General features: G+C 42.6%; 1 protein-coding gene across 1 annotated transcript in view; it reads left to right on the forward strand.

The window, feature by feature from the left end:
* LOC144493117 (hydrocephalus-inducing protein-like) overlaps nucleotides 1-15,533 on the forward strand; it is a 440,489-nt gene that overhangs the window by 47,493 nt on the left and 377,463 nt on the right. The window contains exon 5 of the mRNA XM_078212019.1: nucleotides 8,194-8,393. Coding sequence (XP_078068145.1) covers nucleotides 8,194-8,393 — 200 coding nt within the window. The remainder of the gene's footprint in view (nucleotides 1-8,193; nucleotides 8,394-15,533) is intronic.

Consider the following 15,533-nt stretch of genomic DNA (forward strand, 5'->3'; position numbering starts at 1 on the left):
GGTGGAGAGAGCAGTTAATGCTACATAAAATACCCTTGGCTTTATTAATAGAGGCATAGAGTAAAAGAGTCAAGAGGTTATGCTGAACTTGTACAAGATACTAGTTTAACCTCAGCTGGAATACTTCATACAGTTCTGGATACCACACTATCAGAAGGATGTGAACGTAGTGGAAAGAGTGCAGAAGAGGTTTACAAGAGTGGTTCCAGGGATGAGAAACTTGAGTTATGATTGGAACTGTTTCCCTTAGAGTGAAGAAGGAGATTTGATAGAGATGCTTAAATTCATGACTGGGCTGGATAGAGTAGATAGGGATCAAGAACAAGGCACAGATTTAAAGTGATTTGCAAAAGATGCAAATGTGATGTGTGAAAATGTTTTTTCTCAAGTGGTTCGGGTCTGGAATGCATTGCCTGGAAGTGGGAAGTGTGGTGGAAGCAGGTTCAATCGAGGCATTCAAGAGGGCATTAGATGATTATTTGAATAGAAACAATGTGCAAAGATTAGGAGAAAAGGAAGTGGAATGGCATTAAGTCATAATGCTCATTTGGAGAGCTGGTGCTGGCAGGATGGGTCATATGCCATCCTTATGTGCTGTAGCACTTCTGTGATTTTGAAAGCTATAATGTAGGAAATCTTGTTCGAGCCAGAATCTACATGATTAAATGATTCATGAATGATGCCAGTAACCTCAACCACCTCGCTCTATTCACCAACAGTCATACTTCCTCTTTCATAGACTATCATATCGTTCTCCTTCTAACAATACAAAAATAAAAAGTAGAAAATACATATTCCAGCCCTTTTTGTAAATTCGTTGATTGCTTAATGCATACTCAAATAAATTAATCACCTTTGCATGTTCCCTTAATGCCTGTCTTTCTTGTAGCTTTGCCTATCCTTGTAGTCCTTTAGAATGCTTCCCCAGTGGCTACAACATGGATGATGGAAGGCTACTTGACTGGTGTTAATGAGACTGCAGATGGACTAAAACAGGAGTCTGAGCAGGTGACCTCAGAACAAATACACAGGCTTCTGAGTGCGGAGGCAGGCTTAGCACTAAGGCTGCCTCTGTGCTGTAGCACTGTGTTTGAATAAATAAAAGCTAATAATAAAACCAAAAACATTCTTCCAGCCCTCACCCCCACATACTTCCTATGCCAACCCATGCCCCAACCAATCTTGTTGACCCCAACTCTTGTGCTAATTTTGTGTTCCTCCACCAAACCACCATGGTCCCATATCATCTCATGCCCCCCACACATCCATATTTTGCCCTTAACACATTCATGTCAACTCAGCTAGATCCCTTGGACAGTTCCTTGGTAGCTTTGACACTTTTTGGATAGCTTTGACACTCTTGACAACTTTGACGCTTCCAGGATAACTTCGGCAGGTTTGACAGCTGGAGAATTCCTTGACAGTAGAGCAGCTCTTTGATAGTTCCTTGACAGCTGGACAGTTCCTTGACAACTGGGTAGCTCTTTGACAGCTTGACAGATCCAATCATTTGTGATTTGATTTGATTTATTATTGTCACATGTATTGGTATACGGTGAAAAGTATTGTTTCTTGTGCGCGAGACAGACAAAGCATACCATTCATAGAGTACATAGGGGATAAGAAAAGGAGAAAGTGCAAAATGTAGTGTTACAGACATAGCTAGGGTGTAGATGAGCTTAATATAAGGTAGGTCCATTCAAAAGTCTGATGGCAGCAGGGAAGAAGTTGTTCATAAGTCGGACTTTAGTATCTTTTTCTCGACGGAAGAAGGTGGAAGAGAGTGTGTCCGGGGTGCAAGGGTTCTTGATTATGCTGGCAGCTTTTCTGAGGCAGCAGGGAAGTGTAGACAGAGGCAATAGATGGGAGGCTGGTTTGCATGATGGACTGGGCTACGTTCACAACCCTTTGTAGTTTCTTGCACTCTTGGTCAGAGCAGGAGCCATACCAAGTTGTGATACATCCAGACAGGATGCTTTTGCATTTGTGCGCAGATAGTGCTTACTTATATTCACTTAACTTTTCCAAAGGGTGCCTTACCTCTTCCAAAGATTTCTCGGGACCAAATGCAAAGAGGTATTTTACTTCTCCAAAGGGATATGCCGATTTGTGCATATGTGAACCCAGCCCGACTCTAGACCCCACCAATGAAGGATTGTCTCCTTTTCTTCCTTCCAGTCCGCCCTGATGCGGTAGTTTCTCTACATCTGCTCTCTCCATCCTCATCTTGCTCTTCTGACCTGGCCACCAACCCTTCTTCTCTCATGTCATCCTCCCCCTTCTCCTTTCTGCTTCCAGTTGTCTCTTCTGTGTTCGAGCTCTGTTTAAGCTGAACACTACACTTTGTCTTGATTCTCTTTGTGCTATTCCATGGATGATGGGCTAGCACATCTTAATTACTAAAATTAAACTATTTATCATGATTCAGAATTGCCTCTCTATTTGTGTACCACCAGATGGTAATATTCAATGACTATAATGCATGCAGTTGTCATAGCTGAATGAGGTAATAATGGCCAAATAGCGTATTTACATCATAAAGCTACTGACATAGATGTAAATAATGGAACATTTTTAATGCAAAAGAAATTTGAATACCCCGATCAATGTTTGGTCAAATTTTTGTGTACATTAAAGGAATTTAGTCTGTTTTAGAATGTTGTCTGTTTGGCATTGTCTTTTGGAGCTGTCTCAAAGATTAATTGTGTTAAATTATACTGCCAAGAAGTGATTAAAAAAATAAGCCTTTCAATTAATCTGGAAATCTGGATCATTAAATTTTGCCAAACTGTACTACACTTGCCAATAATGTCAAATCATCATTAAATATTTAGGCTTGGATTTTCTGACTTGGGGCTAATAGGGCATGGAGATGCTATCCTGAACCAGGTAAAATAACAGGTTTCAGGATTACCTTCATGTTCCTTAGCCTGCTCTGGGACATGGTGGGCAGAGTTGCTGGCAATGGACCCAAGATAGCTGCAGAGCTACCTGAATGATTCACCAAAATTATTTAAATACATTTGGGAGGCTGCTCCTGAGGCCCATGTACAATATCGCTCTTAAGAGTATTAGAAATATTTTTCTTCCAAGCACAATGTCCCCCTTATGTGGGACTTTATCAAATACCTTCTGGAACAACATCCATATGGGGAGGTGATGGCCTTGTGGGGGTATTATCATCACTAGACTATTAATCTAGAAACTCAGCTAATGTTCTGGGGACCCGGGTTTGAATCCCACCACGGCAGATGGTGGAATTTGAATTCAATGAAAAATATCTGGAATTAAAAGTCTAATGATGACCATGAAACCATTGTCGATTGTCGGAAAAACTCATCTAGTTCAGTAATTCCTTTAGGGAAGGAAATCTGCTGTCCTTCCTTGGTCTGGACTACATGTGACTCCAGAGCCACAGCAATGTGGTTGACTCTTAACTGTCCTCTGAACAAGGGAGCTAGGGATGCACAATAAATGCTGGCCAGCCAGCGACACCCATATCCCACGAATTAATAAAAAAAAAGACATTTCCCTGTCCACTGCCTTAGGAAGATGGGGGTGTGGGGAGTGGGTTCAGGCCTCAGGAAAGGAAGGGCGAGTGTGTGTGTGTGTGTGTGAGAGAGAGAGGCGCGAGTGAGAGAGGGATATGCGTATGTATGAATGTAAGAAAGACGCGAGTTGGTAAAAGTCGTCACCCAGTCTGGGACAATTTTACGGAGGCAGTCTGGTTTCTTAAATACAGCTTTATATTGCTTCAAGAATTTTGTTGTGGTCCTGTTTGGATGCTTTGTCAGTCTAACCAATAGCAGGAGCTGTGGAGAACAGAAAGATCTCGGGCACGATTTTCCCAAATAAATTCAAAGTGCCCAATGTACGGGAAAGCGGGAGGTTTTTTGGGCGAGCTTAGTGAAATAAATTTACGGCGGCCCTCTGCGCAACACAGAGGCCATCAGGCCTGTTGGGGAGGGGTGTGGGGCACAAATCTTGCTGGAGAGGCCGGCATCAGACTGCTGAGGATGCCGCTGCGTATGCGCTGATCTCCCAGTATACTAGGAGATTGGTTGACATGCTTCCCGCCGCCCCCAACCCCCCGACATTACCGGCCCCAACCCCTGGCATGTGGCTGATTACATCAGGAAGAAATGGGCCAAGAAGTTGATTCCCATTTTTGGCCGTCTGCTTAAATCTCCCGCCCTGCTACTTGACCAGTGTAACGAGATGCCCCTCATGTAGTTCCTGGCTGTTGGTTTCTGTGCTGTTTTTCCTTTGAGTGCTGGGACACTTTCTATTCACACATGGTTTAACCATCGCTGCAGAACCGAATGGTACTTGTCGTGGATTATTGGCAATTTTAGTACCCTATGAATCAGCTAATCTTTTGGAGCCTGTGAGTAGTGCTACTTCACCAAAAATGATTGTTGGTGACTGTCTTTCACTGTTACTGTCAATGTTATTACTTGCCAACCAACCAACATTCCCTTTTTATGCATTATAAATTCTTGTTTTCCTCTTTTTCCAGTATTCCTGTGAAGTGTCCTGATGACCATAAGATATAGGAGCAGAATTAGGCCACTCGGCCCATCGAGTCTGATCTGCCATTCAATCATGGTTGATATTTTTTTCATCCCCATTCTCCTGCCTTTTCCCCATAACCCCGACCCTCTTATTAATCAAGAACCTATCTATCTAGGTCTTAAAGACACCAATGACCTGGCCTCCACAGCCTTTGCGGCAAAGAGTTCCACAGATTCACCACTCTCTGGCTGAAGAAATTCCTCCTCATGTCTGTTTTAAAGGATCGTCCCTTTAGCCTGAGATTGTGCCCTCTGGTTCTAGTTTTTCCTACTAGTGGGAACATCTTCTCCACGTCCACTCTATCCAGGCCTCACAGTATCTTGTAAGTTTCTGTAAGATCCCCCCCTCATCCTTCTAAACTCCCAACGAGTACAGACCCAGAGTCCTCAACCGATCCTCATATGAGTGCAAGACGAAAAGCTTAATTGTGTCTCTTCTTTTCAACAATACTGGTTAATGACAAAGTTAATAACTTCATACTTATTCACATTATATTCATATTATATTCCATCTGCCATATCCTAGCCCATCCACTTAACCTGTCTAAGTCCTCATGAAGCCTGTATCCATGTTCCTCACAAAAACTTAGATTTCCCACCTAGTTTGGTGCCATCAGCAAATTTAGAAATATTAAATTTGGTTAGAAACTGGAAGCAGGACTAAGTCATTCAGCCCTTCGAATCTGCTCAGCCATTCATTTTGATCACGGCTGATCATCGAATTCAATATCCTGATTCCCCCCCCCCCCCTTTCTCCCGCATCTCTTGATCCCTTTAGCCCCAAAAGCTACATCTAAATTCTTCCTGAAATCGGACAACGTTTTGGCTGATCGAGATCATTTATATCGATTTTGAACAGCTGTGGACTCAGCACTAATTCTTGCGGTACTCCACGAGTAAAAGTCTGTCATCCTGAGAATGACCCATTTATTCCTGTCCATTTCCCAGTTTTCAATCTGTGATAGTGCATTTCTCATAATCGTATTTATTTACTAACCTGTGTAGAATCTGATTATAAGACTTCTGAACATCAAAATACGCAACATTCACTGGTTCTTCTTTATCTATGCTATAAGTAACATCCTCAAAAAACTACAAGTTTGTCAAACATGATATTTCTTTCATAAATCCATGTTGACTCTGCCCAAATGTACCATTACTTTCAAAATGTCCAGCTATCAATTTATTTATAATAGAATAGGGTGGCATGGTGGCAGTGGTTAGCACTACTGTCTCACAGTGCCAGGGACCTCGGTTTGATTCTGTCTGTGTAGAGTTTGCACGGTCTCTCCCGTGTCTGCACGGGTTTCCTTTGGGTGCCCAGGTTTCTTGCCCACAGTCCATAGATGTGCAGGTTAGGTGGATTGGCCATGCTAAATTGGCCCTTAGTGTCCAAAGATGGGTAAGTGAAGTGGATTAACCATGGTAAATGCTCTTTTGGAGGGTTAGTGCAGACCCGATGGGCCGAATGACTTCCTTTTGCACAGTCGGGATTCCAACATTTTCCCGACTACTGATGTCAAACTGACAAGTCTGTAGATCTCCATTCTGCCTTTTCCTCCCTTCACAAAGGGGTTACATTTGCTACTTTCCAATCCACAGGAACCTTTCCAGAATATGTAGAATTTTGAAAGATAACCACCAGTGCATTCACTATTTCTCGAGCCACCTCCTTTAACACTTGGTATGATGAAACTCATCTGCTCCAGGGGATTTCCTAACCTTCAATACAGTTAACTTTTCGAATACTACCTCTTCATTAGTACTAGTTTCTTTCTGTTCCTCAGTTTCACAAGTCCCTTGTTTCCCTAGTATTTCTGGGAGATTTTCTGTATCTTCTTCCGTGAAGACGGACGCAAAGTAGCTTTAGTTTCTTCATTCCCTGTTTTCCACTATAAATTCCTGTAATGGGCCCACTAATCTTTTCCTTTTCATGTACCTAAAGAAGCGTTTATTGTCTGCCTTTATGTTCCTCACTACTTTGCAATCATTTTCTCTTTTCCCTTTCTTAATCATTTTTGGTCCTCCTTTGCTCATTTTAAATTGCTTCTGATCCTCAGACTTACCATTCTTTCTGACATCCTTACAAGCCATTTCCTTTGATCTAAAACAATCTTTAACTTATTTTGTTAACCACAGTTGATTTACCTTTCCCTCTGGGTATTTGTGACTTAGAGGAATGTATATATCTGTTGCACCATGTAGGATTTTAAAAAATACTAGCCAGCCAGTGCCTGCCTACCACTAAATGATTTAGTGAATTTTCCCAATCCACTGTAGCCAATTTATCTCTCATACTGTCATTTTCTTTCTTCAGATTTAGGACCCTAGTTTCAGAATAGACTATATTGTATTCAAAAATAATGCTAAATTCTGTCATATTATGGTAACTATTTCCCACAAGCTCTTTTATAGCAAGGTTATTAATTAGCCCTTCCTCATTGCACAAAACTAAATCCAAATAGGACTGTTCCCTAGTTGGCTGCTCAACGTACTGCTCCAGAAATCCATCTTGTACACATTCCAAAAATTCATCCTCCGCAACATTAGTGCCAATTTAGTGCCAGGTCTATGCCAAATATCCTTGGATATTCAGTTCCCAGTCTTGGTCACCCTATAGGCACACCTCCGTAATGGCAATTAAATCATATCCATTTACCTCATTTGTGCATTCAAATTTACTTTATTTGTGTATTCAAATCAAACCTTTTTATTCAGAGCGGGTGCCTTTAATTCTGTGTTTTTAACTTTATTCTCTATTCTGATCTGATTTGATGCTTGCCTATGCTTTGTCTGTGCTGCCCTCTGATGCCCTCCCTCCTACACTAGTTATCCAGCCATGTGTTCAATTGTTCAATTCTATTTCTATGCTCACGAGCAAGTGGGACTGGAAGTAATCCTGAAATTACTGCATTAGAGGTACATTTTTTCGAGCAGATGCCTGATGGTGAGGTTCTGACTTTGCTTTCTCTCCATGCAAACTGTGGTAGTAATGAAGGTGAAGTCCATGGCTCACACCTACCTATTTTAAAACTTGCTTGCCAAAGATTTTGGAAGTGAAATTGGTTTGTGCAAGCCGTGCAAAATGTGCTCAGAGTGAGTCAGCAACTGTTTTAAACCTCACTGATGAAATATTTGCTATCAGCTTCTCACTATTGTCAGAGGTCTTTATATGAGTCAAAGCTTGCATTCAGAATGAGAATGTGAAGGGCTAAAGTAAGGAGGACGTTGGGCCTGAAATGAGCAGAAGATTTGGTTGATTTAATAGGTTTTTTTTGATGAAGGTTACTACCTTTTTGCACTTTTCAGAACAATTTTGCTTTTAATAAGATAGCAAACTAACAGTCAAGACAACTTTGACAAAGCATTTTATGACAAATTCCCTGCAGTGACATTGTGAAGTTTTTGTTGATGACTTCTGACATTTTGTGGTATTAATAAAAATTAGTGTTTCCCAGAATCACATTGACTCCATTCACTTATTTTTTGTGTATTTACAGTTTCTCTTGATATCTCCAATTTACGTATGATTTTTCAATTTGCCACTTTAGTGGAATTAGCAACTCTTGTGGAGAAGAATCAAATAACCAATTCCATGACTGCTGTTTTATTCTTTCAGGATTATATCCATGAATTGATCTGTGTCACAGAGCGGGAGAAGTTTTTGGTGCCTGTAAAAGCTATTGGTGCACGTGCTATCCTGGATTTCCCAGATTTTATAAATTTCTCCATGTGTCCTGTCAAATGCAACACTCAGAAAACACTCCTGGTTCGGAACATTGGTAAAGGAGAAACAAGATTCACCCTTCTCACCAAAAAGTAAGAATAGTAGCATTGTCTTTATGGTGGATCGGGTTGGGGGAAGGAATGCATTGGCTACTGGAGATTCCCAGGTATCTGTTTGTATTGTCATATTAGTCTCACTCAAGAGCAATAATATTTTGAGCTGTATTTTTCAGACAACAGTGTTTCCCCATCATCGAAAAAGTCAGCGCAGAGCCACTTTTGATGCTTGCCCTGCAGTCATTAAATACTCTGTGTAGGAAGTCCCTTATCAAGATCTGCAGGCTGATCTGATTGGCCGAGCAGCACCACTGGGATTGATCACTATTATTGAAATTATGGCCGGGATTTTAATGGCCCACCCTCCCTGGAATCGGGGGGCGAGGCTCACAGAATGGAATTCTCCGTTGGTCACGGGCGGGATTTCATGAGCCTCGTCCGAGTGAGGTTGTAAAATTCCGACCTAGGAGTCCCACAGAACAAAATGCTGGGAGCACAGTCTGAAAGGCTGTCCTGGGTCACTTGTCAGGTCCCAAAGGGAGAGAGTCCGAGGAGGGTGAGGACCAGTTGCAAAGGCCAGGAGAGAGGCCAACCTGAATAGGCACATCTGTCTCAAAAAATTATTTTCCAGGTGGAAAACTTTGATTTGATTTATTATTGTCACATGTATTAACATACAGCGAAAAGTATTGTTTCTTGCGCGCTATACAGACAAAACATACCGTTCATAGAGAAGGAAACGAGAGAGTGCAGAATGTAGTGTTACAGTCATAGCTAAGGTGTAGAGAAAGGTGTCATAACTTAATGCAAAGTAGGTCCATTCAAAAGTCTGACGGCAGCAGGGAAGAAGCTGTTCTTGAGTCGATTGGTACGTGACCGCAGACTTTTGCATCTTTTACCCGAAGGAAGAAGGTGGAAGAGAGAATGTCCGGGGTGTGTGGGGTCCTTAATTATGCTGGCTGCTTTGCTGAGGCAGCGGAAAGTGTAGACAGAGTCAATGGATGGGAGGCTGGTTTGTGTGATGGATTGGACTACATTCATGACCTTTTGTAGTTTCTTGCAGTCTTGGGCAGAGCAGGAGCCATACCAAGCTGTGATACAACCAGAAAGAATGCTTTCTTTGGTGCATCTGTAAAAGTTGATGAGCGTCAAGCTGACCTGCCAAATTTCCTTGGTCTTCTGAGAAAGTAGAGGCTATTGTGGGCTTTCTTAACTATAGTGTCAGCATTGGGGGAGCAGGACAGGTTGTTGGTGATCTGGACACCTAAAAACTTGAAGCTCTCGACCCTTTCTACTTCGTCCCCATTGATGTAGACAGGGGCATGAGAAAACAGCCTTTAAGTGGCCATTAATTGGGACGAGGGCGAGTCGGCCACCCAAGGCCTTGCCCTTCCCTCCATAAAATCCCCGTTTGGTTGAAAGTGAGCGGGAGAAGACAGGATGGAAACATGCAGAATTATACAGGCTCTCCCACCTGAAAACCCTTGGACGGGTGACTAAAATTCTTCCTTTGTCTTCCTTTCAGACATTAGGGATTGTAAATCTTCAGTAACTCTTTTAGAAAATGTTCTGATGAAAGATCACTACCTGAAGTGTTAACTCTGTTTCTCTTTCCAAAGGTGGGGATGGGAAGATGATGGCATAGTGGCAAAATCACTGGATTCATAGTCTAGAGGTTTAGCCTAATGCTCAAGGGTCATGGGTTCAAATCCCACTATGGCGGCTGGTGGAATTTACATTCAATTAATAAATCTGGAATATAAAGCTAGTCTCAATATTGGTGACCATGGCCAGGATTTTATGGCCCCTCCCACCTAGTGGGATGTTACAGCCCAACCGAAGAAAACTGCAATTTAAATAGCCCACCGCATCTTTGATTTCATTTGATTTGATTTATTATTGTCACATGTATTAACATACAGTGAAAAGTATTGTTTCTTGCGCGCTATACAGATAAAACATACTGTTCATAGGGAAGGAAACGAGAGATTGCAGAATGTATTGTTACAGTCATAGCTCAGGTGTAGAGAAAGATCAACTTAATGCAAGGTAACTCCATTCAAACGTCTGACAGCAACAAGGAAGAAGCTGTTCTTGAGTCGGTTGGAACGTGACCTCAGACTTTTGTATCTTTTTCCCGAAGGAAGAAGTGGAAGAGAGAATGTCCGGGATGCTTGGGGTTCTTAATTAAGCTGGCTGCTTTGCTGAAGTAGTGGGAAGTGTAGACAGAGTCAATGGATGGGAGGCTGGTTTGCGTGATGGATTGGGCTACATTCACGACCTTTTGTAATTCCTTGCAGTCTTGGGCAGAGCAGCAGCCATACCAAGCTGGGATACAACCAGAAACGATGCTTTCTGTGGTGCATCTGTAAAAGTTGGTGAGAGTTGTAGCTGGCATGTCAAATTTCCTTAGTCTTCTGAGAAAGTAGAGGCGTTGGTGGGCTTTCTTAACTATAGTGTCAGCATGGGGAACCAGGACAGGTTGTTGGTGACCTGGACACGTAAAAACTTGAAGCTCTCGACCCTTTCTACTTTGTCCCCATTGATGTAGACAGGGGCATGTCCTCCTTTACGCTTCCTGAAGTCGATGACAATCTCCTTAGTTTTGTTGATATTGAGGGAGAGATTATTGTTGCCGCACCATTGTTGCCTGGTGGAGAAATGCCTGGCCCATGAAACTGCCATCCATGGTCATAAAAACCCATCTGGTTTACTAATGTCCTTTAGGGAAGAAAATCTGCCGTCCTTACGTTTGGCCTACATGTGACTCCAGATCCACAGCGATGTGGATCGATGGCGATGGCGGCACGGTAGCACAGTGGTTAGCACTGCTGCTTCACAGCTCCAGGGTCCCGGGTTCGATTCCCGGCTCGGGTCACTGTCTGTGTGGAGTTTGCACATTCTCCTCGTGTCTGCGTGGGTTTCCTCCGGGTGCTCCGGTTTCCTCCCACAGTCCAAAGATGTGCGGGTTAGGTTGATTGGCCAGGTTAAAAATTGCCCCTTAGAGTCCTAAGATGCGTAAGTGAGAGGGATTAGCGGGTAAATATGTGGGGGTAGGGCCTGGGTGGGATTGTGGTCGGTGCAGACTCGATGGGCCGAATGGCCTCCTTCTGCACTGTAGGGTTTCTATGATTTCTATGATATGGTTGACTCTTAACTGGTACATACTTAACACGGTACATACTCTTGCAACTCGGCCAACGTTGTCTACCTGATACGCTGCAAGAAAGGATGTCCCGAGGCATGGTACATTGGGGAAACTATGCAGACGCTGCGACAACGGATGAATGAACACCGCTCGACAATCACCAGGCAAGACTGTTCTCTTCCTGTTGGGGAGCACTTCAGCGGTCACGGGCATTCGGCCTCTGATATTCGGGTAAGCGTTCTCCAAGGCGGCCTTCGCGACACACGACAGCGCAGAGTCGCGGAGCAGAAACTGATAGCCAGGTTCCGCACACACGAGGACGGCCTCAACCGGGATATTGGGTTTATGTCACACTATTTCACATAAATATTTCTGCTTTTTTCCTCCTGAGTCTTTATCATGCGATCCTAGAATCAGAATTTATGTCACACTATTTGTAACTCCCACAGTTGCGTGGACCTGCAGAGTTTCACTGGCTGTCTTGTCTGGAGACAATACACATCTTTTTAGCCTGTCTTGATGCTCTCTCCACTCCCATTGTTTTGTTTCTTAAAGACTGGATTAGTTGTAAGTATTCGCATTCCAACCATTATTCATGTAAATTGAGTCTGTGTCTTATAAGTTCTGTTTGTGAACAGAATTCCCACTCACCTGAAGAAGGGGCTCAGAGCCTCGAAAGCTTGTGTGGCTTTTGCTACCAAATAAACCTGTTGGACTTTAACCTGGTGTTGTTAAACTTCTTACTGTGACTCTTAACTGCCCTTGAAATGGTTCAGCAAGCCGCTCAGTTCAAAGGCAATCAGGGATTGGCAAGAAATGCTGACCTTGCCAGTGACACCCACATCTCATGAAAAAATAAAGGAAACAAAAGTTCTGTCTGACCTGTTGAGTATTTTCAGATTTTTTGGTTTTTATCTTAGATTTATGACATCTGGAATGATTTGCTTTTGCATAAGGATTTGAGCATGCTGGTTTATCACTAGTATTGACTTATTGATGCTATTCTCTGATGTTTGTTCCTTTAACTTCATTAACTTTGTTAACAAGTCAAAGCCAACTCCGATTGATCATTCACAAAGATTTTGAAAAATACTTCTGCCAAAGGTTAAGGGGAAAATCTTGTGACGCCAAGGCTGTTTTGAGAGATATACAGGGCAATTTACAGTGAAACTAATTTTGTGCTGATCAAGGCATAGGTTGCAGTAGAAAATGTTTCCTCTATTTGCTAGTTAATGTCAGCCTGACTAGCTCTAATGCACCAAGCTATGCACGAGAGCTCCTTATTCTCAGGGTTGGGGTTTAAGCTAAATCCTATCTCATTGCCTTACCTCTCCCCTGCCGAACATATCTTCATTAGAGAAAATTATAATAGGAAAGAATCCAGGTCTTTAAAACTGTGATGTGAGTAGATACTGAGGACTTAAAAAGCCTATTTAACTTAGACTGTGAAAGAAAGGACAATTATTGACCACTTAAGGGCTATTTTCCACCCAGTCCAGGCTGGTGGGGGAGTTCAGGGATAGGGGGAAAAACATAAAATATTAACCCTGGCCAGGCTCAGGGTAGGGGAAGCCTCCATCAGCAGCCTCCTTTTAACATCGTGTGCCGCACCCTGCCTCATAAGGTCTGACCCCTGACGGGGCTCCCCACCCCCCACTGGCCTCATCACCAACTACCCCACCTCCCTCTATCCACTCCCCAGGCCTCACCTACCCTTCCTGTCCTGAGGCCATCCAAACATTCCTGGTCCTGGACTCCTGGGAGTTAGGCTCTGGGGACTGCTTGCATCCCCAGTCAAGTCCGCTGCAGCTTCTGGTGCTGTAGTCTGATTGGCCGGCAGCTCTCTGAAGCAGGACTTTCTCCCAATTGAAGTCCCGCCTCCATCCAATTATAACTCAATGGCTATAATACATTCTGTGACCCAGACTGGGTGGGGATGTGTTTGCCGCCGAGTCCTCAAACGGCAGAAAGAGAAACTCCACCATCTGAAATATCTTGACTAAACACGATTGACAAGCTGAAGAGATACTAGAGATTAGAATTTTTAAGCAAAAGCAATCAATGTTATTTAATTACTGCACTTTTCCAGTGAGATGTAAGCTCCAATTAGTGTTAAATTAGTGATTGAAAATGTAAGAAATCTTGTAATTCTGGGCATGACATTGTTTATAAAACAAAGCCACTTTGTGATTTCTACCAGTCCTGTCTGATATCACTGCAAATTTGTTTCAATGCTGCCATGTTTCCTCGACAGAAATGGGAAAAAAATATAAAGTTAAGATCTATTACAGAATTTACCTTCATTCTGTCGTGTTCCATCTCTGTAGTTTCACCACTGTCTGTAATTACTTGTAATGAGAAAACCACAGCCCTAAAAATGGGTTTCTGGATTCTGCTTTGCTGAAGGTTCAGTGCAAGTCAACTGAACCTTCAAACTCTAAAGAAACATTCACACAGAGCAATTGAAATACATTAGCCAGTAATGTGAAGTGAAACGTTGGAACAAGCAGGATTGTACACGATAAGTTATTAAATACTTAACTTATTCCAGCAGGTTTATATTTGAAAGTGTTTGAAATCCATAAAGTGATAGAAACAAACTCTGCGCAGTGTGATTCAACTAAATTAGCTTCAGTTAATCTTTAAGTAAAACAGTCTTCAGCAGTGAAGTGCTGATCTCAGGCCACATGGGAACAACCAGGTTGTGAATGCTGTGAAGTGAATCTTGCAAATTGCATTCTAATGTGTGCTGCTTCATTAATTAACTCTTTCATCACCATCATCTCAACCACTTTGATAGCAACATTTGTGGAGGTTGGTCAGAATCCTAATTTCATTTCAGTTTGAATCCTAGATGCAAGTGAACCATTATATATAGTGCTTGATACGATGTGGGATCACAGTATGCAGTACTTACAGTGAAGGGTCTCATGGTCATGATTCCAGGATCACGATGGCATTCACCTAGCTATTATGCAGTTTAGGTATTTTGCTCATCATTGAGGATACAAGGTCTGCCTTACAGTTGATGACTTTACAGTGGTGAAGAAGTTGCGAGAATATCCCGCACAGATCAATAAACCTGTGACAAGTGTGGGCTTTAAAATAACAGAAAACGTTTCTTTTGTAATATGTGCATAAAATCACCAAATGATGCATTTACTGCTCCTCTCCCCTCTCCCTCAACCCTCTGCTGTCAATTTGCAGCGTTGGGATCAGAATTTCAACCCACAAACAAAAAGATGCCATCAAAGTTCATTTTGTGAAAATGTTTAAACAAAAATAATCAGAAAAGAAGTGAAACATTAAGCGATTGAGCATTTGATAAATAAATAGACAGTGGTCTGACTGAAAGTGGAGAGTTTAAACAGATTTAACAGAGAAGGGAAATCAGAAAATAGCTGAAGTGAGATGAGAGACATCAGTAAAATAAGAAATAGCCCCAAAATTGCAGGCACCAGGTTGAGGAAAATAGCAAAGGAAACAAAAGAGATATTAAATTGGATGTGCATCAATCTTAACAGTGTAACTCAAGGTTTCCCAACTTTTTAAACTGCAGAACCCATTGTGACCTCCCAAGAGCATTGGGGAATCCCAAACATTCTCAGCATGTCAACTTCCCTTTATGGCCTTGAAATAGATACAAACACAGAAATCAAATATAAACAAGTCTTTTCCAGGATATGTAAGAAAGGATGTCCCGAGGCATGGTACATTGGGGAAACTATGCAGACGCTGCGACAACGGATGAATGAACACCGCTCGACAATCACCAGGCAAGACTGTTCTCTTCCTGTTGGGGAGCACTTCAGCGGTCACGGGCATTCGGCCTCTGATATTCGGGTAAGCGTTCTCCAAGGCGGCCTTCGCGACACACGACAGCGCAGAGTCGCTGAGCAGAAACTGATAGCCAAGTTCCGCACACACGAGGACGGCCTCAACCGGGATATTGGGTTCATGTCACACTATTTGTAACCCCCACAGTTGCCTAGACCTGCAGAGTTTCACTGGCTGTCTTGTCTGGAGAC

This window comes from Mustelus asterias, chromosome 4 (genome assembly GCF_964213995.1).
Source record: "Mustelus asterias chromosome 4, sMusAst1.hap1.1, whole genome shotgun sequence".
In the NCBI taxonomy this organism is placed as follows: Eukaryota; Metazoa; Chordata; class Chondrichthyes; order Carcharhiniformes; family Triakidae; genus Mustelus; species Mustelus asterias.